Source organism: Salarias fasciatus, chromosome 7, assembly GCF_902148845.1.
Source record: "Salarias fasciatus chromosome 7, fSalaFa1.1, whole genome shotgun sequence".
NCBI classification, from domain to species: domain Eukaryota; kingdom Metazoa; phylum Chordata; class Actinopteri; order Blenniiformes; family Blenniidae; genus Salarias; species Salarias fasciatus.
The window spans coordinates 16,961,052-16,985,432 of record NC_043751.1 but is presented as its reverse complement, the minus strand read 5'-3'; the positions used below and the strand labels follow the sequence as shown (position 1 = coordinate 16,985,432).

The window sequence follows — 24,381 nt, the reverse complement described above, 5'->3', positions numbered from 1 at the left end:
TAACAGCGGACAAGACAAGCTGACTGTTAGCAGATGTGAAAGAAATGAGGAAACACAGATTTAAGCACTATTTTAAGACCTGCTCTCCCATTTCCTCTTGTCCTCAGACAGCGATTGGTTTCCTATCTTGGCTGTAGATATGAACATGTTGTGCTTGTTTTTTTTTTTGTTTTTTGTTTTTTTCCTTTTTTTTGGGGAGGTGACAGACTCTTTCACTTTTCTGGCCTTTCACTCCAAATTTGAGACTTCAGCTAAACGTCCTATGAATAACTTTATTCAGAAACTACACTTTCCAGCATTAAGATAAGGGTTTGCCTGGTTGATAATATATTTCAGTGTATTTATTTTCCATTTCTAAAAGTTTGCTCTCTAATTAACAAGTTCCAAGCAGGAATGCAGGTACAGGAAGCTCGTTTCACATAAACATTTGTAACCCAAGACAAAATAGTCATTCTTTTCAAGAGAGCTTGTGTATGTAAATATGACCTATTTGTGTGTTTTTCCCAAGTTTGTTGCAATTTATAGTGGCTGACATAGTCTGTCAAAGGGGTTGGCACAATGGAGTGTGTGTGGGATGTTGATGTGTTTGTGTGACACTTTTTTTTTTCCACCATGCAAAAGGATGTGTCCTTTAAACAGTTATGGTTTGCGTGGATATACAAACCCGTCGGGCCATTTTTTTCAGGAATTGTTCCGAGGGTCGGTCTCAAATATTCACATCAACACCCATAAACACAGGAGCGGGGACAGACAAAAGGACTGTGCTCTCCGAACATGTTCTGTGGACGTAAAATGTTTTTAATGTATATAAAGTGCAGGAATTTTCTCTCTTTTTTTTCCAAGTTTGAAAATTTTCAGGTTGGTATGAAACCCAAAGTTATACAGTTTAACAATAACTTAGTTCAAAATATGAAAAGTTTTTATATTCCGTATCTTTTGTGAGAAATTCCTCACATTTTCAACCTATACGTCCACATAACCCCCCCAATCCGTCTTCCAAACAGCTTGATTCAATTGAGCCAAACTCAGCTGACTGCAGGCGGAGGCCGGGCTCACCCTGTCCAGTCCATCACAGGGAATAAAACGCAAGAACAGGCACACTCACACACACACACACACACACACACACACACACACACACACACACACACACACACACACACACACACACACACCTGGGGAGTATCCAGTTACCACATAAACTTCCAGCATGCGGGAGGAAACACACACACATGAAGAACATGCAAACTCTTGCCACGAAGTGAGAGAGTTCACCACTACACAGCATGTGAGTGAGTTCAATCAAAAAGAGAGAAGAGTCATTTGGATCAAACATGCAGGTTATACAAATCATACTAACCTCGATTTTACATGCATGTTTGAGACTAATAAAAAAAAACTAAGAAATATCATAAATTATCATATTTTTTACAGTTTATTGCAACCAGACTTTCAAAATGATAAAAAAAAAAGTGCTTGAAGAATCTGAGTTTATAAGCAGTGAGATTAGTAACAAAAGAACATTCTCAGTATATTCTAAAGATGTGCTTGGATGAGTTTAAAAAGTCTTCTTAACTTTCTGAGACAAACAGAGAAGAACATACAGCACATAAACAATGACTCGACACTAAAAATCTAATTCCTGCTTTGAGTGATCAATAAACTCTCATTAAGACAAAACGCAGTTCATCAAGAGCAAATTATTTGAGAGACAAATCGATGGTATAAGAAATGATTTTTTTTTAATCCGTGAATCCCATCTGATCATCTTTAATGCTATTTCGAGCCGAGTGTGTGTGTGTGGTGGTGACTCAGTCTGCTAATGTGCATAATAATGACCCAATGTGGAGTTTCTTATTCCGATCTATAACCGAGCAGCACAGAGGGGAGGAAGACTGGTTCAGAAAACAGAACACAGGCCTGTAAAAAAAAAAAACAAAACTCAGATATTACACCCATTTACTTCCAAGGAAGCGTGTTTTGGGACTGTTTGTATAGATAGATTGTGTTTGTGCGTAGTTTATTTGTGCTGCTTGAAACTGTCAGCGGATCTCAATTACGAGCAGTGACTACAATCGCATAAACTGACAACAGGAAGCGTGTGTTTGTTTAAAGGAGGATCTCTTGACATAGTATCTGTGTTTACAGTGCGTAGGCCCACCACTGTCATCACTAATCCCGACACACGCACGTGCACACGCACACACACACACGCACACACACACACACACTCTCTCTCTTTTCCTCTCTGTCTTGAAGCATTGTTCCTTTTTAACTGAAAAGGAAAGAATGAGCAATTTGTTCTCTATTTTCTCAAATTTCCCCAATCAGATTTCTTTTCCAGCTTATCTTCGTCAAACTCTCTCAAAATATCTTTTTTTTTTTTTGTAACTTTTCCATTCCGTCTTATACAACAGGTCATATGGTTGAAATCTCTAACTACCAGAGGTCACACTGAGGCCTAACTAATTTTATATATATGAAAATACACACAGACAGATGCTGCAGAGAAATCAGAACTCCAGCACATAACAGATCGTCCAATCAAACCTGCAGGAAATCTATTAATATTGCGCCTCACATCTTCATCCACACCCTATATGTATCAGCTTCTCCTCTCTCTGTATCGTCTCCATCTCCCGTTTTAACTTCCTCTCTTTATTACCAGCTGCAAGAAGATATGAAGTTTCTGGGAATAACCAGCCACAGATGTGAGGAGCCCTCGACGGTGACGGCGCCCATACGAGCGAGGCAGTGTGGGCTACCGAGGCTCTAATTTCCATCCTCCAGCAGAAAGGCTCCTGGACCAAGTGAAAAAAAAAGAAAAGAAAAAAAAAAAAAACACCCACTGGATTCCTGCTCGGAGAGTCAGAAATGAGATTGTGGTGATGAGGGCTTTTTGTTGAGAGCTCAAACTGGTGAAGGTTATCCAGTCATCTGCTGCTTGTTATGTAGGAACATGCAAGTTGGAGAAAGTGTGTGTATGTGTGTGTGTGTGTGTGTGTGTGTGTGTGTGTGTGTGTGTGTGTGTGTGTGTGTGTGTGTGTGTGTGTTTAAGTTAAAGTCAAAAGGAAAACAGTCTCTCTGAATGCAAATTTAAATGAAAAGATGAATCAGCTCTCAACAAGTGAATGTTCCAGAAGTAAGGTAAGAGAAAGCAAAGGCAGAACAGAGAAGTAAGAGGCAGACTTATGTTTTGCTCGGGTGAAAGTATGTGACTCATCGCTGATTGTTTTTTATGGCAAATGGCTCTATAGTCCTCTGAGGAAGCCGCAGGAGCATTACTCACTGAATCAGAGAGGAGGTAAAGATGGACTATACTTCACCACATATTTATCCATCTTGCCCTCTGCTTTGTTTTGCATACACGGCATGATTTCAAAATATAGGAAATTCCCAAGGCGGTAAAATCTCAGCCTCCAGTCTGACACCAAATATGATTCCTATTTACCGTCGGAGGACAGGAGCGAGACTCTGAGGCTTCATAATCAGAGACGCTGAGAGGAAAAACACCGAGTCCGGCTCAGCGCCGTGGCGGCTATCTCAGTCTGTCATCGCTGGAAATAGAGATGACACTCCAGAGATGGATTAGGCCGTCCTGTCCCCCACTTACCAGCAACCTCTCTCCTTACCTGACAGACGTAAAGTAACATAAACAGCACCCCCCCCCTCCTTTACGTCCCTACTCACTTTACCCCTGCTGACAAGCGCCTGCCAATATCTGCTTCACTCTGCTCAGTGCTGCTTGGTTTGGGTGGAAAGCTGCTGTGTGACAGATAGAGACAGGCGCATTCTGCTGAATACATGATGAATGTCCACTTTTCACATTTTCTCAAGGATTTAAAGTGAGTCTTTTTAAATAGTGCACAAAATCATATATATAGTGTTTCAATTCAACTGCTGTTCTGTGCGGGATAGGTTCGTGTGGAGGACTTCTGCGTTCTTTCACGGTCTAGTTTGTGTTTGTGTGGGATTTTCTCTGTGTAGGCACTGCGATGGACTGGCAACCTGTCACAGTAAACTTTTCCTCTCATCCAGTGTTGGCTTGGATCGGCTCCACTACATATTCCAGACAGAAAGCAGGTTAAGAGGATGAATGATACCCTGATGCAGAGGTCTTCAATAAGTCCCCCATTTTTTTATATTTTTAATGATTTTTTTTTGCTGTTGTGGCATTGTCAATTTTAAAATGAACTCTTTTTTTTTTCAGTTCAAAGTGATTCAACCTGACTAACCCTCAGCCTAATTAAGCAAAATAACAATTTAAAATAACAATTTCATAGTTTGTCAACTAAAACATCTGTTGCATCCCTTTATTTCATTGCACCACTGCCTTTAGCTACAGGTCATGTCTGCTGGCTTCCTCCAGCATTTCATTACCATCACAAGTCTAAATAAAACCCGGTTAAGGAGTAAAATAGAGTTTCATCCAACATGGCCAGACTTATTTGCTTTCAATGCAACCATGCTGGGTTATCTAGACTGTTTGGTATCTGGAGAAAATCAGCTCCCAAATAAAGCATTGGTGAATGAGGTAAACAGTAAGTTCCAAAACACAGCTGAATAAGTTAATTTATACAAAATTACATCAATTCAATGTAATTTAAACGTGCTCTATTATGTCTAAAATAATATATCTCTTATATCAAAACTACAATTTTAGAAGCAGCTTTCCTTGAGGTTGCATGTTTTAGCCTTTGTGAACCACAAAAGGTGGAGAGGTTAAATGATATCTAAAAACCCAAATTAAATAGGCTGTAGGAGCCACTTTGCTTAATGAATTGTTTGGACTGGGGTCTGTCCACACAGAGAGGACTTGGAACACAGAGTGAGATTGATATTGGTATCATTTTGTCCTTCAGTGATTCTGTGATGTCATTCAACTATTGGCAAAACTGTTTGTGCAGCACTGCCAGGCCAATAAATCCAGAGATTGTTGCGTGTGTGTGACAGAGAGAGAGAGAGAGAGAGAGAGAGAGAGAGAGAGAGAGAGAGAGAGAGAGAGAGAGAGAGAGAGAGAGAGAGAGGGAGGAGAGGAGGGGAAGGAGGGAGGCGAGGGAGTAAGTACTTAGAGAGGAGAGACTCATCATCCGTGCAGTGGTGAAAGAAGCAACATCTCCTGGTCGCGGTCTTCTTGACAGCAGAGCAGAGAACTGTCGGCGTGCGTGTGACGGCGCGATGTGGATTTACGGGCTCATTTTCGGACTCTTCGTCGTTTCTTGCTCCGGTAAGTTAGACGCAAAAAAAAACTATTTTCAACTCCCCGCAGCTGTGAGTGTCCGCACGCGCACCGCTGTGCGCAACAAGATGACTTCTATCCATCCTACTTTACTGCGCGCGTGACGGTCCGACAGCCTATTCTAACACATGTTGGCATCGCTTCTTCTGAGAAATATTGATCGCGAGGGGATTTCAGTCTCAACTCTTGCTGTTGTGTCACGTCTCCCCTGAGCCGCGCGCGCGCGCGCTGCGGTGCGTCAGGGCGCGTTACCTGCCCGGATAACGGGACCCAATCAAGTGTCCACTGTCCCACCAGAAGTCACTTGTTTAGCAGTTCGCGCTCGTGCCACTTTCTTGCTTCACTTGCGGACAGCGCTCAGTGGACCCGAGCCGGGGATGAGACCCTCCCTCCGCGCGCGCTCCGCATCCAAACTCAGCACGGGAACGCACAGCGTCCTTCTGCTGTTTGCGTGTTAAATGGAAGAACGGTCCATTCTCAGGCAGCTTTCCAACGGAGAAACACCAAGTGCCCGTGCCTGTGTGAGCGTGCGAGCGCGCGTATGTGTGTGTGTGTGTGTGTGTGTGTGTGTGTGTGTGTGTGTGTGTGTGTGTGTGTGTGTGTGTGTGTGTGTGCGCGCGCGCGCGCCACAGCACTTAAATCATCTGAAGTGCATATAGGCAGCAGGCAGTCAGCTGAAATAGGTAGGTGGAGGAGAAAGGAGGAGGCAACACGAGGCTTCTCTCTAAATGTTAATGTGTGAAAGACTCATCTTACAGAACAGAGCACAGAACCTGCCAGAGAATAAAGGGTGTATGGACACAGCAGGCATCTCACCTCGTGCGTGTGTGTCAGACTTAGTTTAATCTGTAGCTAGTGATTAATGATTGGATGCATAATGAAATGCGATGAACTTACACATTGTCATGCTGGTGTCCAGAGTTCATCCACCCTGCAGACCAGAAGAGTGTGCCAATGTGTTTTAGAGAATATTTATTGGTGGTAAAATCAACAGTGAGTGTTTCCAGTTGCAGTCTGTACAATACCAGTTAGATATGCAGTATGAGATAATGACTGACGGGGTCTTGGTATGACTTAAAAAAATATATGATCTTATACTTCCAATGAACAGAGCTCTTTCTGTGTCTGTGATGTTTTGAAATATATTTCACAGCTCTATTTGTAAAAGTTCTGAAAAGCAAAAATAAAATTAATTGTATGTTGCTGAAAAACCAAAATCTGTTTTGTACCTTCATCAGAGGGCAGGAGAAATGCGCTACAGGATTACCAGAAAACCGATTCCATCCAACTCGTGGTCACGTCTCCTGATGCCTCCCACCTGACCAAAAGCAGGAAGCTGAGCGTGGCCAAATGTGCCAAAGCCTGCAGCCGAAACAAAAGACTCCCTTTCACCTGCAGGTTTGTCTGCAATAATTATTACTCCTTCAGCTCCAGCTTTTATTGTTTCTTGCTGGAAAATGGTATCATGAACTCCCAGAAGGACAGTAAATTCACCGAGTGTAAAGGTGTTGGTGGGTTTACAGCAGAAATGATTGAAGTGCATCTGTTTTTCACAAGCCTCATTCTTCTCATGCTCAGCTGTGCTATTGGCTCTGGGTCGTGTTTGGCTTTGAGAAGAACTGAAATGACCGCCATGATCCTCACTCATCTCTCTGCCTTCTTTTCTTCACACGTCCATCTTCTCCAGAGCGTTCCTTTATGATCATAAAAACAGGAAATGCCAGTGGCTGTCTTTTGACAAGAACTCCCCGGGAGTCCAGAGCCACCAGAACTTCAACTACCAACTCTACCAGAAGAAAGGTACCGTATCCAGCCCCATCTCTTCTGTCTTCCAGCTGATCAGACCTGCGTGTCCACTTGCAGAAAGTGAAATTCCTGTTTCACCTCCAGTGGGGCTTTGCTGCTTCACAGCATGCAGGGGAACATGGCTGCCCATGGAGATGGGAACTTTCAGATTTAACTTCGTAACGCCGGCAATCCTCGGGGGAAAGACGAGGAAGGGCAAGGACCATTGTCGTGTTTATTGTGCCACAGCGCATTATGTTTCATTTTCTGTCATTAAGCGGTGTTTGTGTAAACAATGGAAATCCCCGACCAATTTCAGTCTGACAGACCGCGGCAGTGAGCATGCAGGCCGTCGATCTCATTTTACTGAATCCAAATTTTCGGGAAGATTAGGAAAACAGATTTGACTTTTGGCATTGTTGTGTCCTTGTTAAGCTGAGCGTCATAAATGAACACTTTCTGTTTTCTTCATCATCATCTGCACTGGCCTTGTGAACAAAAACACTGCAATCATTTTCACTGGCACCCTCTCCATGTCTGCCTCTCTCTTTCAGATTACGTTAGAGAATGCATCGTGGGCACAGGCCAGAGCTACAGGGGCCGGAGGTCGGTGACAGTGAGTGGGATCCTGTGCCAGGCCTGGGCCTCTCCTATTCCACACGAGCACAAGTAAGAACGTGACAGACTTTCTTTTCACCAAATTGTCAAACAACAATGTTAGAAGCTGCTTTTAACTGTTAGTGTTTGACTATTAAGTGATGCAATTAGTAAGTAGCTAGAGGCTAGTTTGTGCGTATGTGCATTAGAGTATGATATATTGGGGCTTGATTAGGCTCCAGGGGGAAGTCATTCATCAGAAGTGACCTTATTCTAACACTTTACACAGTCACAGATCATTTCCTGCCATGGTCCCACTGTTTATCTAGGTGTATGTGTGTGTGTGTGTGTGTTTTACTGGAATTAGGATGAGATCTAATATGATGATTCTGGTTAAACTCTCAGTACATTCCCTTCCTAAGTAAAAAGACCACATTTTTCAATGCTCTTTGATTTGGTAAGCTTGTTAGCCATCAATGTTTATGGAACCAAATGTGTCAAAGTAAGTCACTGTGGTAAAAACCAAAAGAGAAGAATGTAAAACATAAAATTACAGCTAAAAGTTTTTCTTCCCAAAAGATCTTAGTATAAAAGATGTCTCATCTTTCACTTCTTTTTCCATTTCTAAATGGCCGTTTCTTTACTTTCTTTAAGTTTTCCATTAATTTCTCCTGTAAATAAAACCCATCCATCAAGACTGACAAAAATAATAAATACTGAAATTAATTAGGTGGGGGAAAAAGACCACTCTCCCCCCCATCAAAAGCATTTAACGGACTCAAAGTCAGCCGTGTACGTTTGTACCTCAAGTGAACCTGTTTTATCTGACTGCTAATAACATCTCTGTAAAGCAGGTAATTAAACCCAGGCACTTTGTATGTTTTATCAGTTGGCTTGAAGGTATGGGAAACTCTGGTACACACACACACACAGGCACAGGCACAGACACAGACACATGAACGAATCACATTTTTATCAGTGGAAGGTTTCCCTTCCTTTGATTGCCCAGCGAAGGCCCTCTCATGTCCGCGTCTGTCATTACTCACTCCACCGAAGGACTAACCTTTAATAACTTTATCATTTGATCATCGTATGGAAAAACACAGTTTGACTCATAATGTCCATCATCGTCATCACTGGTGACCGCAGCCATGCCTGATGTAAGAGATATGCGTCATGTGTCAATCTGTTTATGCTATATTCAGAACTGACGTCATAGAAAAATTCATCCCGCTTTTACGTATTGATGCATACATCTCTAATTAACCATGTCATGTCACTGTTGATTCAATCCTTCGGCGCTGCCGTTATTTACTTTTACACTTTTTTTTATTTTGACTGTTCGTGATTACAAGCAGATTTTTAGTCAAGCAGCAGCTTTCTCATAAAAGCGAAAGGAGTCGTCATTCAGTCGGCGATTTCAAAAAAAGACAACAGCCCCGTGGCCTTGGGTGTTTTTCAAAAGGTTGCTCTGCATGCGAGCTGAAGTATCTGGCAGCTGCTCTGGTACATGTGTTTGTGCGTGTAACCGAAGCTCTGCCTCCTGACAGATTCATGTCCGAGAGGTTCAGGAAGAAGGACCTCAGAGAAAACTACTGTCGCAATCCAGACAACTCCACCGTCGGCCCGTGGTGCTTCACCACTGACCCCCGGCCACGCTACAGGCACCAGGAGTGTGGCATACCGCAGTGTTCACAGGGTAGGCCAGACACACGCGTACAAACAACAACTGCATGTATCTTATTCTACATTGCATCTTGAAATGATACCCATTCCACACTGTAGATTGTCTTAACAATTGAGGCTCGATAGTTGGAAATGAGCTGCAGTAAATGTGGCAATCAAACACTTAGAGGAAGAAATTCTTGCTCTAACTGCACACCGCTTTACATCTGTGCATGGATAGGTTTTTTTTTTTTTTTTTTTGATTTGCAGAGGCCTGCTGCAGCTGTTTCCAGGTGTGTGGTTAAGCTCATGTTGTCCGCTCTCATTCCATCAGGTTCAAATTTTGTGAATGGTTTACACCTAAAGAAGCAAACACTGGCTCGTTGGAGCGTATTAATCCCTCCATTGCCTCCTTTTACTTAAATTGTTCGCTATTTTTCAATCCCTGTGGCAAACATGTGGTTGCGATGAAGGAAAAGTACTTCCTCAGTGGGTTTTCGGCTCTGTGCGCGCCTCCATGTCACACAATGTTACTGTCAGGCATTCTGAAGCTGGGGGTGATAATGACCTCCGTTATCTAATCTTTTGGGATTCATGCTGTCAGAGGGCCTGTTTCCTCCGCATGGCACTGCATCATCTAAATGAACGACTAGGTTGCGGTTCGATCGGACAAAATGGGGAGACGTCTTGCTCTCCCGACTCACGTATGGTGTCCCACTGGGTTATCGCGAGTTGTACAACCAAGATAATGACTTTTTATTTTTATAGAGAGCCAGCGCTCTTTCAGAACAGAGAGGCTGGAAGGGCTTCACTGGGAATTAACTGGATCCTAATAAGAAACATACACACAGACACAAAGGCATTGCATGAAAAATCACAAATAAGCATGAAGCCAGAGTTATTAAACGTGCATTGTCATAACAGGAGTGGACTCATAAACATCTGTTTCTCATCTGCATCCCGTTGCTTGCACTGGACAGTATACAATACTCACCGTGCAACAAATCTTTGCTTTCATTATTTGCGTGTAGCGGAGTAAAATGTCTCTTATAGACCTAACATTATACGTAATGTTATTTAGAGGACTTTATGAACAATAAATCAGAAACAAAATAAGTGCACAAGTGTATTGCTCTGTCAACCCCAATCCATGTCTTCACTGCTACGGGGGTGTTATAGATATCATTGCTTTCCTGTATATTGATTTTCTATTTATGAGTTTGATCTGTGTCTCTCTAAGCCGTTTGCTCAGTCTCATCGTGTGTGTGTGTGTTTGTGTGTTTGTGTGTGTCATTCCCTGCGTGCTGCGTAGTTGAGTGTATGAACTGCAACGGGGAAGATTACAGAGGACCTATGGACCACACCGAAAGTGGAAAGGAATGCCAGCGCTGGGACCTGGAAGAACCCCACAAACACCCGTACCACCCCAACAGGTGACACCCTTCTACACACACGTCTCCGTCACACCAAACTCTGTATGCTAAACAACACTTACGCCCACACACACTGATACACATAATAGCAAAAAAAAAAAGTGCATGGAAAAAAAAACATTCCTAAAGTGAAAATGACAGGAATCCAACGTGTAAATGTGTATGTCAAACTATTGTATTTTGACCAAACTTAATTGGCCAGACTTCCCTAAAGCTTTCAGTTGATTGCAGTAGTTGTTAAATAAGCTTAAACCCATTCCATGCTCATATATTTCAATCACTATTATTATTCTGAACATGATCTTTGTTTGTGTGTGCGTGTGCGTCGGCCGTGTGTGTTGATTTCGAGACTGTTCCAGCGAGTGAGATGGCAGGTGGTCCAGATTAGCGGAGACTCGTTAACACATCCTTAATCATCCCGCTGTTTGTGTAATCGTGGTCCCAGGCTGCTCGTAGCACTAATGTAATGAGAGGGTCTGATACTGCATGCCCAGAGGCTGCGGGCCTGAAGGGAGAGACTTTGGAGATGACTTACAGGAGAAACACCTGTAACGGCGAAACTTCTTATCCTCCTTTCTCCCCTGAGCGCTGAACAGTTTCACAGATGGAGTCCTTGCACCATTCCCGTTATTAATGTGTCAGTTGCATGCAAGGATGCATTGTCTCTCAACTATTTTGTTCTGAGGGATTAAGGCGGAGAGTGGAAACATGATTTTCTTTTTTTTTGTTGTTTTTTTGGAGGTCCATCTGGGCTTTAGGAACAATTTGACGGTTCGGCTTTTATGTCAATATTGGTTAAGTTCAAGTCAGGAGGTTCTTGTCTGAGCTGTGGAAAGTTCTACTTGTTTTTTTTTTGGTCTCCTGTTCACCTTTTGAAGCTTTTGTCCTTTCACCAAGGTAATTGTCCTGCATGGTTTTCATTAGGTATCCTGACAAGGGCCTGGATGACAACTACTGCAGGAACCCAGATGGACGCCACAGACCCTGGTGCTTCACCACAGACCCAAACACACCCTGGGAATACTGCCACATCAAAGCCTGCGGTGGGCGTTTATGCTTGTTTGTTTGTGTGCGGATGAATGCATTAGGATTTGTCGTGCACGTTAAGAGGAAACCTATGCATGGGTATGAGTGGGTGTGTTTGGTTCAAGCCCGTGAAGTCAGACTGCCTGCATCAGTATTTACAACTTCCTGTACCTTTCCTTTCAACACTCCTCTCCCTCTCATTGGCTGAGCCTATGGCATACACACACACGCATACACACTCATGCAGAGTGGCGCTTTTAGGTTTGCCCCTCTGTTATGTCTTCTCTAATAGCCAGCATGTTTATTTTTCCCTCGTGGCACTAGTCTGCTGTTTATTGTTCTCTGCCAGCTCCGACGTGTGGTATTCTAACTGCACACGGCTCAGTTTCTGCTCCACATTAACCTCGTGTAACACATGCAGACAAAACACCAGGGTCACACACACTACAAGCAGATCGCTTTCATTACACCTCATACGCTTAGCGCAAGTGCTGTGATTGATGCGCGAGAGCCTCCTCGTCTGAGTCTGGCTGCGTACTCGGTGTGTCTTTGGACCAGCAGATACTGCGCGCTGGTAGCCGACCCTGCAATCAATGACGAGTCGCCGAGACAGCCTATGTGGTTTTTGAGAACATAAAACAGAAAGAGAGAGAAAGATGGTGTTATTATTGGGTTCGGCTTCTCACTCCCGAGCCTGCGACTGCTCTGCATAGCTGCTAAAATCATCAGCAGTTCTGGCACTGTGTTTACTCGATGGCACTCCTCCATGTGGACTCAGTGATTCACTGTCTCCCCCCCGACTCCCTGTTTTCTCCCCTTCAGAAATTGTCTCCCACCCCGTGCACTCCACCGTCCCCTTGCTTTCTGTCTGATCTGGCAGTTTTTTTGGGAGCAGACCAAGTTTGTGACCCAGTTCACTTTCATTAAAACAAGGCAGAAAGGACAGAAGAAAGGAGACGAGACCTGGTTTTTTTGTTTATTCTGAAGCTGGTGCTATTTTTAGATTTATTTTGTAGGCAAAAAACGTCTGTTTTTAGAGAGTTGAACATCTGCAGCGCTGTGTTTTTTGTACAGGCATGTGCAACGTTCAGGCCAATGAACTCAGTAACTTAATGAACAGCCTTTTACTCAAAGAAGACCACGGATAAGATTTCCAGCTTTGTTTTTCAAATTTAACTGTCAGCCACAGTTAAAATGGTTGTTTTCAAATCCTATGGAGAACACAATTTTTTCAAATAAAAACAGACGAGACACTGAAACTGTTTAGTGCAGAATCCTTCATTAATCAATTGGCAAAACTGTTGTCAACACAAAGCCTAACTATCAGAAAAAAAATATTAAACTAATTGGGCTTGAGCCAAATCCATTTGCCATTGGGTCGATTTTGGGCTGTAAGAATAATCCACTGTACCCAGAGGAAACCCACGGACTGCAAACTCCAGAAAACCCCCTCAAACCCACAATTTAACGAAGGATATCTCCCCTCTGAGATAAGAGCGCTGACCACCGTGATATCTCGCAAACCCCATGCCTCAAGCTGTAATGCTTAAATTTACTATTCACAGAACAGATAGTGGAGGTGAACTCAAACACGGTTGTCAAACAGGCTGTCTTGACTTACAGGAATACATTTTTTCCTTCTCTCTCTCACACAGAAACTCCCCATAAAAGTCATTTGGTGGAAACCACCGAGTGTTATCAGGGCCGAGGAGAGGGTTACAGGGGCTCACTCGACGTGACGCCCACTGGACATACCTGCCAACGCTGGGACTCTCAGTATCCCCACAACCACACATTCCTGCCTCAAGCCTACCCCTGCAAGTGAGTCAGAAAGCCATCTGAGGCGTCCAGCTGCTCGCTCACCCGCCAGCGAGCGCTGAAATCCCGGCAGATTAGCAAACGTCTCTCCGTGTTTTCCAGGGACCTAAGAGAGAACTACTGTCGGAACCCAGATGGCCAAGAATTCCCATGGTGCTTCACTACAGACCCAAGAGTCCGCACGATGTTCTGCACCAACATCCCTCAGTGCGGCGCCCAAAACAAGCCTGCCAGCGGTGAGAAACTTCACGGCTTCATTCAAAGCTAAAAGCAACAAGGCGAAAGCTGGTTTTCTCTTTGCTTGAAGCAAAAAAGTATTTTCTTCTATTGTCTTTGTGTTGGAGCATTTTTATCAGATCCTGTAACCACACATTCTGGTTTATAATCACGTTTTTCCCCGTCCCCTTGGAAAACTATATCCCTACTGGGCTGTGGGAAGGACTGACTACCACGGCTAACATAAATGAAACCTGACAGTTGCTCAGGATGGTCAGGCCTCCCTGGACAGCATGAGACGGAGTGAACGGGTTTGTGCTAGTTAAGGTTTATTTCTGGGGCTTGCAAAGAGATTTGGATGTAAAAGATGTAGATCTATGGCTGAGTACACAAATTCCGTTCTCCCGCGGGACTGTAGGGGTATTTCTTCCGAGATTGTGTGGCCTTACAAAGCCACTCTGAGGTTGTGCTGTGGCTTACCCCTGAGGGTTGAATACATTCCCATGTAAAAATGAGATGCAGGGTGGCAGTTTCAAAAACTTATTTATGACCCCTGTCTCAGCTTTGCAAGCTGTAGGTCCAGCAACGTCTATAATAGCTCAACTAGGAATAGCTTTTCCCGGCATTATTATATTAGTTGTCATTTCTCAGAGTTTTTTCTTCATCACGACACACAAATGCAATACTTTCAATTGACTTGTTCTTGTCGGTTTGTATATTAAGAATGTCAGTCTCACTTTCTTTGTTTTTTTTTTTTGTTTGAATCCAGACTGCTATGAAAGCTTCGGAGAGAATTACCAAGGACAGCAGTCAAGGACCAGATCAAACCTGCCCTGTTCTCCCTGGAGAGAACACAGCAACAGGTCAGCCCCTTGTCTCCAGGTTGCTTCCTAACCTAATAACTTTCCCAAAGCCCACCTTGATGTCAAAAACAGACTCGCACCATTTAGAAGTTGGAGACAACTCTGCCTTAAATAGAGATGAAAATCTATCACAGTGTAATCCAGCAACATGTAACATATACGTTTCAAAAATGGTAATAATGACCAGAAAACATCACTTTTCTATAGAGTTCAACAAGAAAAAAACTAATCTTGGACAAATTCCTTCTCTAATAGGTAAGAGTTTTGAATGACAGCTCAACACTGCAGGAAAATGTCTGCTTCTGCCAACCATGTGTGCAAACCTGATATCCGATGGTAATACCGAGAGGCAGCGCGTTATTGACCTCTGGTTTCGTCTTATTGTCGTGAGCAGATCAAGTTAAATCTTTCGGTTTGCAGAGGAGAAAATGGTTCCTACGGGTACCATGAATAGCCTCCGCAGCGTCTCGTAATGACTAAAGAAGTGTTTCCCTGAAGATGACCTAACTCAGCAGGAATGACTCCCAGTGATAACTCGGCTGGGGGATATACACTTCACTCCTCACCTCTGACCCCAAACCCCTCTTTTGTAGGAACACTTCAAAGCTGCACAGTTCTGCTGTTCAGCTTCTGCTCACGGGTCAAAAGTCAGGGTTAGGGAGCCACACTGGGAGTTGGCTTTGCAAACATACATAAACAGATTTTGCACTCTGAATTGGTGCAATTTAGTACCGAGATTTCCCTTCCTCATGGCTCTGCCGTCTAACACAATTCCCAACCTTATTAGCTGAGAAAAATGGTGTGAGAAAGGATTTTTGTTTGTGTTTTTAAACACCCTAAGAGAATCATGAGTGGGGTATGTATTAGATATGTGAATGTAGGTGGGGGCACACTGTCTCAGTGAGTAATTCCTCATACAGATCATCTCCTTATCTTGTCTCGAGGGAGAGCCTACACAGCTGTGTGGTTTGATTATCCAGATCCTATCTGGCTAAATTCATTCAGCTTATAGTAATAGTTATACGTAAATCACTGGGAAGACCTTTTTTCTAACCAGAGCCAGAATATGTGCCTAAAGTGAAAAAAACAACCTTTGATTTGTTGGAGATTGCCTTTAGAGCTGACTGAACGTCGATGGAAGATTAGTTACGGGATCTTTTGTGTTTCTGTGTGTGTCCAGTGGCGAGAGGGGCATGCTGATGACTGGCCTGGAGGGGAACTACTGCAGGAACCCAGATAAAGACAAGCACGGGCCCTGGTGCTACACCAACAATTCCGCCATACCCTGGGACTACTGCAGCGTGAAGCCTTGTGAGTGCATGAAGTGAATGGATTGTTGTACGTGTGATGCTCTCAGAGATGCACACAGTCACACCGAGACACATTTTGAGAAAAACAACTCTGAAAACAACATTTGAGAGCCTGTAAAGTTCAATATTAATCATTGTTAGCGATCAAAGTCAGAGAAAGTGCAGATTTGTTTTCACTGTCTGGTTGTCAGCCTCACACACACACACAAGTTCGACCTAATAAAAAGTGTGTTACAAAACCACAGAAGACAGAAAACAAACATATTCTGAAAAGAGCCTGAGATACTTTTCCAATCTACCTCAATACTTGGCGCTTATTTGCAGATGAATGCTACAAGAACAATGATTTAACTTCAGATTAGAGCTCCATACCTGCATGAAATACAAGACAACAGTATTTTCATGAATCAAAACATGTAATTTTTGTACTCATCCCTGATTGATCATGCAGTCAAACTCTGGTATTCAAGTTTAAATGAACTAAAAAAAATCTTAAATCTTTTAGTTATTTTTTAAATAACTAAATAACTGTGGTGTTTATCAGCCACCACAGAAAATATTTTAATACATCCACCATCTGGTATCTGGTCAAAGCTCATCAATTTTGTGGAAGTACTGCAGGAAACCTGTCGCCTGCTTCATCTCGGTCGCACAGCAGCGCGGCTCTCTCCTCTGAGGCCTGTGACATTCAGTGCAGCATGTTCGTTCTAAAGAGGGGTGATTCCGCCGCAGCCGACAAACACGCGGTCCCTGGGCTCCTCCTGCTGTACAGCCACTGTGAAATTTGCACACCTGTGTGAGGTCGCGTCTCACCTTGTGTCGCTTAATTCTTCCTAATCACTCGTTTGCATTCTGGTGTCTGTGCAGGTGATGCTTCACAGAACACTATTCCACTGGGTGAGTGTCTCCATCAGCTCCTCTGTCCTCTTGCTTTTGTGAGTGGCTAAGCTGCTGATCTGTATTTGATAGCTTCCAAGGCTCATACTGTTTTTTTCAGTACACGATGGAGTCTTTTTTTTTATGTCCAGCTATTATGGTACATGATGCGGGGCATAATGGTTTCGTGGCAGCATCTGTTTTCACCCGTGCCTGTCGGTGTGGTCTCTGTCTCCTGTTTTTCCCATTACTCATGAAAGCATATTGAACCCTCCCACTGTTGTTGCATGTACACTTGAAATTACCACCATGTGTTCTCTGAACACATTCAATAATAACCTCAATTAATGGTCTCAGCAGCATAACTGGCTGTGCTTTATATATAATGATGATGATGGCAGGTCATTAGGAAACTCCATTGCCTCTTGTATTGTGACTCTGTAAATAATAACTCAACATTAACTGCAGCTTGCATGTTCATTAAGGCTTAAATGGAATGTTTTCTTTATGATGTGACGTCCATAACTTAATTCAGAGTGCATGTGTGGCTGTTTGTCTAGGTGAGCTGTCCTCTGTTGGGTGTTTCGTCCATAAGAGGACCAGGATTGTCGGAGGAGGCCCGGTGGACATATCAGAAGGCAGCTGGATGGTCAGCATACAAAAAGGGTACAGCATTCAATATTGTGAACATTTGTTCTGTCACACTTAAAACTCGGAATTCTCGGTTTTCAGTGAAGTATTACATCTCAGCTGCCTACATATTTTTAGTCCTTCATGTACTGTTTCTGTTCTGCGCTCCTTCCAGATCAGTACATTGGTGCGGTGGCTCGCTAATACGAGAGGAATGGGTTCTTACTGACAGAGAGTGCTTCTCCTCATGGTAACTTTAATGCTCTCCCCTTATGGCCAGTTATTTTTCATTTATAGTTTGAGCAATAAAGAAATTCACAGATATTCCTTTGATTGATGCCCCAGCTGACCGACTCCAGTCGCTACCGATGCTTCACATCAGATTCAGCCAGAAACTTGATAGAAAGCAATAAAGGCTAAATGTTGTTTTTAAGAGTATTAACTCTGTCCTCTACTTTTTTTTTTAAGTGTTCCAGACCTCAGTGAGTATCGGGTGTGGCTGGGAGTCTCTGATATCCGAGAGGGAACTGCGGATTGGTCCAAGAGACAGGAAGTTAGCATCGCTCATGTCATATGCGGCCCCGAGGGCTCCAGTTTAGCCCTTCTGAAGCTGTCTAAGTGAGTACCTGGAAGAATATTCCTGATGATTTATTTATAAACTACATGACTCTCAGTGCGTGATTCTGACCACAGTTTGCATGTTGTGTGTTCTTTAAACGTGTGCAGGCCTGCGCTCCCTGCAGACAACGTCCACACCATTCAGCTGCCCGTGGATGGCTGCTCCATCCGGGAAGGAACAATCTGTAAAATGTACGGATGGGGAGAAACAAAAGGTACTACTACCCTATGCTGTTTATTTAATGCATACATTCAACCTAGAATTCCTTGGTTTGCATTGCATTGCTTTTCTCCTGCAGCAGTTTTTTATATGAAGCATCCTGAAGCATGTTCAGCAGACTGGTGAAGGAATTTATGTATATGATCCGACAGAATTTTTAATTTTTTAACTTCTGCAGGTACTGGCCACGATGACGTACTGAAAGCAGTGGACATGCCCCTTGTTAGCAACACCAGATGTAGAGAGATGCACAGAGGAAACATCCACATCACCAACACTAAGATCTGTGCGGGAGGAAAGCGGAATGAGGGAGTGTGCGAGGTAACTCGATCATATTAATTTGTTTTCATTTGTGTAAGAGAGGAAGTTTGCCATCGTACCACAAGGTAAAATAACCAGCACACCAGAATTTAGATGCCACTTTTGTCCCATTTATAAGCAAGAACAGGCTTTCAGACCTATAGACCGAGCAAATGTGCCCATTGAGGACATTCGCACATTGGTTCAACACATTGCATTCAAAGCCCAGTTTGATCTAAATCTCAAACAAATGTTACTTGAATCCTTCGGCTTAGTATTCAGTCTGCTGCAAACTGTGCAGCTGGAGACTGTTTCGCTAAATTTCATCAGCTATTAAAGACTTGGTTTCGCGGTTTTGAGGCCAGGATGATAGCTGCCCGTGCTCACTCACACTGGTGGTTCTGTCTGTCTTTGAGAGGCTTAAATATGCCAGAACTGTAAATACTGATTATAGCCGTTTCTGAAACGCGGAGGACAAAATATGTGCTAACTGCTTCTTCTCTGGCAGAGGGATTATGGCGGCCCTCTGGTGTGCCAGGACGGGGATATTAGAGTCATTGTTGGAGTGAGCGTCCACGGCAGGGGCTGCGCTCGGGCCAACCAGCCCAGCATCTTCATCAACGTGCCCTTCTACACGCAGTGGATGTACAAGGTCTTCAAACACTACCCCAACCCCGACATCTAGAGACTCAGCAGTACACAAATGACAATCAGGGGACGATGCGAAACCCACCATACCCACTTCTGTAACTCCAGCAGTACACTCAGGACGCCTGGCTTCTCTGTTCTGCATGGCTGTCAAATCAATGCGATGAAGATGAAGAGGATCTCGAGAATCAAAGACTTAATCGTATCATGAACAGGTTTCAGATCGTTTTTTAGAATCGATGGTGATTAAGAAGACTAAAGTAGAAGACGTAGAAGCAGTTTATAATTTAGAAATTCAATAGGAAATCACCTGCTTGCATCTGTAACATGTGGAAAAAGGGCAACAAAATGCAAGCTGAATGTAACACAAAGACGCCCACATGAGAGCAGACCAGGCAAACAAGCATTTGGTTTTTATCCATTGTAATTCTTTTTTGTTTTTTTGGTAGCAAATCAACAGTCATATGTGTCTATGTGAATACTCTTAATTCCTGGCATTACTTGAATGTTTTGAACACCAATGCAGTGGTTCTGCAGCTCCTTTCGTAGAGTACATCAATGGGCCACTTACAGAACTATCCAGCGGTAGGGCAAAGCTGAGGGCACTCTCACCGCGCTCCATGCATCTCCAGGGGCGGAGGTAAAGTGGTCCTTACTGTACATAGTATTTTAATGAGTGTATTTATCACACTCTTAATGTAATTTAGGTCTTATAGATCTATGACAAGAGAACATAAGTGTTTTGGAAGGATGAATAATTGATTTCAAATGTGCTATCAGTGTGTTTTTGATTTCAACGAAGTGTCTGTCTCAGATCAATGTCAGACGTATGAAAAGACCGGATTATTCACCTTATTCAGTATCGCCAAGCTATGATAATACCACTGACTGTATGTGTAAAGATGCTCTCTGTTTTCTGGGCTGATGAGATGAATGTACTGTTACCCCGCCTCGGAAGCATTTTAAAATGTAGATGTAATATTCTTGTGTTCACACAAGCTCTTTATATACAACATGTTTCCTTTAATCTGAGTGTGCGTTGATCATGGGTGTGTCCGACAGGATTTCTTTTTTTTTTTTTTTTTTCCCCCTGCGGTATTGTTTGTATGCAAAATGCCGAGAGAACGTGCCTGTGCGCATGTGAGCTGGTGTGTTCTGGCTCGTTTTGAACTGAATGAATTATCCCCCTTCATGCAGACCTTGGCAGAACCCCAATTTCATTCCACTCCGAGTATTAGTGTCACTAAGTCTGTTGCTTCAAACTCTGAGGAGGAGATGGTCTGTGTCACTGCATTGTCTCTAATGGGCTTCACTGTGATGACTGAACGGCACTTGAAACAAATTAACACACCGCTATATGCCAGAGCAAACGACTGGGAGGGCTGTATATTATAACTACATCGTGTTCGTATGAGAAAACGGATCCTCGTGTGTGTGAGTGTGTGATGGTGTGTGAGCACTGAACGATGCTGCAAAGCTGCTATATCCTACAGGTTGTACAGCACTGCCTTATGTTTTGTTTGTTTAATGTACATTCACTATAAAGTTCATTTTATCACATAGGCTAAACGTTACACCCAATTTTCAGCGATCTTAACATGCTTTATGTGCGTCCCTATATTAAATATTGTTTTTAATCTGCGAGTCTGTTTTTCATCTGTGGATTTAAATGTCACATCCCTAGAAATGGCCTGTTTGTGCTCTGAATGTAAATGTGTGCAGTCACAGCCACTTTTCCTCAACAAGATGCATAAAGGTTGTTGTGCTTCACTGCCAGAAGATGGCACCACAGTTGCATTGAGGCTGTAAGGTTGTCCTGCTAATCTCATTCACTCAAGTACACAATTGTGCAGACACACACACTCTCTCTCACACACACAGATTTGTAGCTGTTCCTGATCAAATGTTACAAAAGAGTAAAGGTATTTTGCTGTCACTCCATCCAGAGGTTAATAGACTGAGAGTGAGAGACCGATATGAAGGGAATCAGGGTAGATGTGTGAGTGTGAGGGCTGGGGGTGAAAGGCAGAGCGCGTAAAGGTGAAAGAGCGCAGGAGAGCAGCGACTGAGAGCTGCAGATTAAAGGCTGAATCCATTGATGCTGTATTAAGGAACTTATGGAGGAGGCAGAAAATGCACTGGGATCGACGTTTTCTGTTGCAGCGCATACGATGAGCGATTGTGCACTAGTGCTGACACACACACACACACACATACACACACACACAGTGCTCAGTGTTAAGAGATACCGTGGAAGCATCAAAGAGAGATGACGGGTAAGAAGTTTGCTTTCATCTGCAGGTCAGCTGGATGAGCAGAAAGATGTAGACAAGAAAACTGACACAAGGGCTTCAACGCCACCCCCACCCGAATACCCCCCTCCTCCCCTCCCCACCTCTCGACTAGTGCACCGTAAGATCTGCAGCATACAGGAAGCTAATGATCCGGCGAACATGGCTCGTCTCAGGGCTGTTCGTTCTGGCATGAAGGCACATTGCAAAAGACGAGGTGAAAACGAAGCAAAAAAAAAAAAAAAAAGTTAGAGAAAAATATTAAGAATGATCAGTTTTTAGACAGCTTTAGAGAGACCAGATCAAGAACCAATTTGCTATGCTGCAATGTGACAGGAAATAGAGCTGAAAGGAGGCAGCAGATGTTTTCTTTAACATCCCAATTGTGAGATTTCAGTGTCTTCACACATTTTTATTTGACTGCGACTGGACGGCCATTGGAATTCAAAGACAGTAGCGGGGTAGTCTCACATGCTGCCACAGTTGGCTGACGATTGCATGCAGAGATCTGCGTCTCAATCCCTCGGTATGTGTGCGCTATGCATGAGGGTGAGTGAAGGGGAGAAAGATGGAGAGTGTGTGTATGTGTGTGTGTGTGTGAGAGAGACTGATTATTTCAGGGAAAGGCTTTTATAAGCCACAGGACTCCCATTACAGATCATTGGGTTTCAGACTTAGTTAAGAATATCTTTCATAATCTAATTGGGTTGTCTTTGTAATGTCATTTAACCTCTTTTTAGGTACTTTCTCTCCCTCAAAGGAGTCTTTCATTTTAGGTGTGTGTGTGTGTGTGTGTCCAAGTGTCATATATCTATGTATATATATATATATATGATTATATGAAACAGTTGCTGGAGAAAAGGGGAGTGCAGCAAGGCTTTTAGAAGCATCCTTTCCATGTCAGCATTGCATCCTGTAACATATGAAATGAAATTCTGCCTAATTTTTGCAATATAACTAATTGTATGATCTCAATCCAACATAGTACAGAATCAACCGAGAAATCTGCAGCCAAAAAAAAAAAGATGAAGCGTATCCTCAGAAACATAAGGCACTAAGCCAGGTAGGCTTTATATGCAGCGAGCACAACAGCTTAGAATATTAACTGTCCAAATCAAGTCAAGTGTTCAGTAAATGTCTGGGCGGCTGCAGACTGACTGAGTGAGTAACTGCCTGACTCACATCTCAATGTAGAAATGTTCCTTGGTGAGACGAAGTGCGTAGTGAGTAAACCCAAGGAAACACTTTACAAATCATCATGAACTAAGAGTGCTTAGATTATTTTCTTTCCACACTGTTCCTTTCTACTCATTTAGCTTGATTTGTGTTTGAATTGAATTCGCTTCATTTGGTAAAGACGGTGTTTCCAGAGGTCGTCTCCACTTGTGTCTACGCATCCAGGTGACCGGCACTGGATGCTGCAGCTGTTGTCACAATCAGATGTAAGTTTACGCATTATTTGAGTGTCTGCACTCACAAAACATGGTCTCATGCAACTTTTTCAACAATCAAACTCACTGCACATGATATAAACATGTCACAAAATTAGCGCGATAACGAGTTCATTCGAATTCCTCAAGACGCCACTAATTTATGTGACCCACCATTAACTTGCGCACATTCTGTGCACCTTGTCTGGCACCGTAGTTTGGGAAACAGAGGTAAGAGATGTGATACTGCACACTCTTGTACAGTCGGTGTGCACCTTAAAGCTGTTTGTGATCGGCCAAAGCAAAAAAAAGAAGAAGCAGTTTGGAAAAATCAGACGTAACACGTCAAGCGTGGCAGCAAGCGGCACCTCCACAAAATGGCCGCCGCATAGCATGTCAGCTCCAATCTCCAGCAGCGTGAATGCAGCGTCTCCGTATATGATGTCTGTGGTGACAACAGGTTGGATGAGCAGCAGAGAGGAAAGAGGAGGCGGAGCTGTTCTTTTCTTTCATGAAGGTTCCAGGTATTTCTCTTCTATTACTGACCAGCAGGACCTGCAGGTTCAGGAGTCTGTTATTATGATGCATGAGCTCAATCAGTTTGTGTTGACACGACATGGTCAGATTATTACTAAACGATGTTCCATTCAGGTTAAAATGCCCTTCCAACCTATTTTCTGAGCCTGCAGAATGTTTGAGGCTCTGTGGAGATTATTGTGGAGACTATTTGATATTATTCTGGATTGTGGCAACAACAATAAACATGCATTCACATAAGCAAGCACATTTATCCACTCCTGTGTTGATGAGAGCATTGAGAACTTTAGAGTAGATAAATAAATGTGCGATCAATTTTTGATTAATCGAGAGTTAAAGGTGCTGTAGGCAGGATTTTGCTAGTCAATGCTAATTTTTCTGTGTTTTCTTTGGATTAAATGTTAGCGTATCCATTGATAATCCTTTAGGAGTGTAGTATAATTGCACTACCGCGAGGGCGCAGCGTTTCCATCTGTCTCTGTTCTGAGCTGAGAAGGATTCTCAACCGCTCCCGGTATCTTTGACCAATCAGAAGAGCCCCTGAGGCTCTATCCTGATTGGTCGAGGGGCGGTGCTTCAAAGCTCTGCTTCTCGTGAATGCGCATGAGGAAGTCCAGGCCCGCATATTTACCTGCCTCATCGGACATAACATCATCAAAACACCACGAGGACACTGTCTGTTTCTACTGTAATTCTTAAAAAAAAGGCTTTGACCCCAGGCCCGCCGTGAAAAGGTCACAGGTGAATCAACCCGGCGTGACACTGCTGGCCCCGCTCGGCACCCCGAGCAGTAATGCACAATAATGCATATAATCACTATTAAATATTTTAATTGACTGACAGCCCTAATTTTTATGTTAAACACTGAAATTAAATTTG

At 43.3% G+C, this 24,381-nt stretch overlaps 1 protein-coding gene across 1 annotated transcript; it reads left to right on the top strand.

The window, feature by feature from the left end:
• Nucleotides 1–5,082: 5,082 nt before the first annotated feature.
• Nucleotides 5,083–20,888, top strand: hgfb (hepatocyte growth factor b). Its single transcript, XM_030096929.1, has 18 exons — nucleotides 5,083–5,227; nucleotides 6,478–6,637; nucleotides 6,927–7,039; nucleotides 7,579–7,693; nucleotides 9,172–9,320; nucleotides 10,599–10,719; nucleotides 11,644–11,762; nucleotides 13,401–13,566; nucleotides 13,666–13,799; nucleotides 14,549–14,642; nucleotides 15,823–15,953; nucleotides 16,820–16,849; nucleotides 17,389–17,494; nucleotides 17,634–17,708; nucleotides 17,927–18,076; nucleotides 18,185–18,291; nucleotides 18,475–18,617; nucleotides 19,105–20,888. Exons 1-18 carry the CDS (start codon nucleotides 5,179–5,181, stop codon nucleotides 19,279–19,281), a joined length of 2,139 nt encoding a protein of 712 aa, XP_029952789.1. The 5' UTR covers nucleotides 5,083–5,178; the 3' UTR covers nucleotides 19,282–20,888.
• The last annotated feature ends 3,493 nt before the right edge of the window (nucleotides 20,889–24,381 follow it).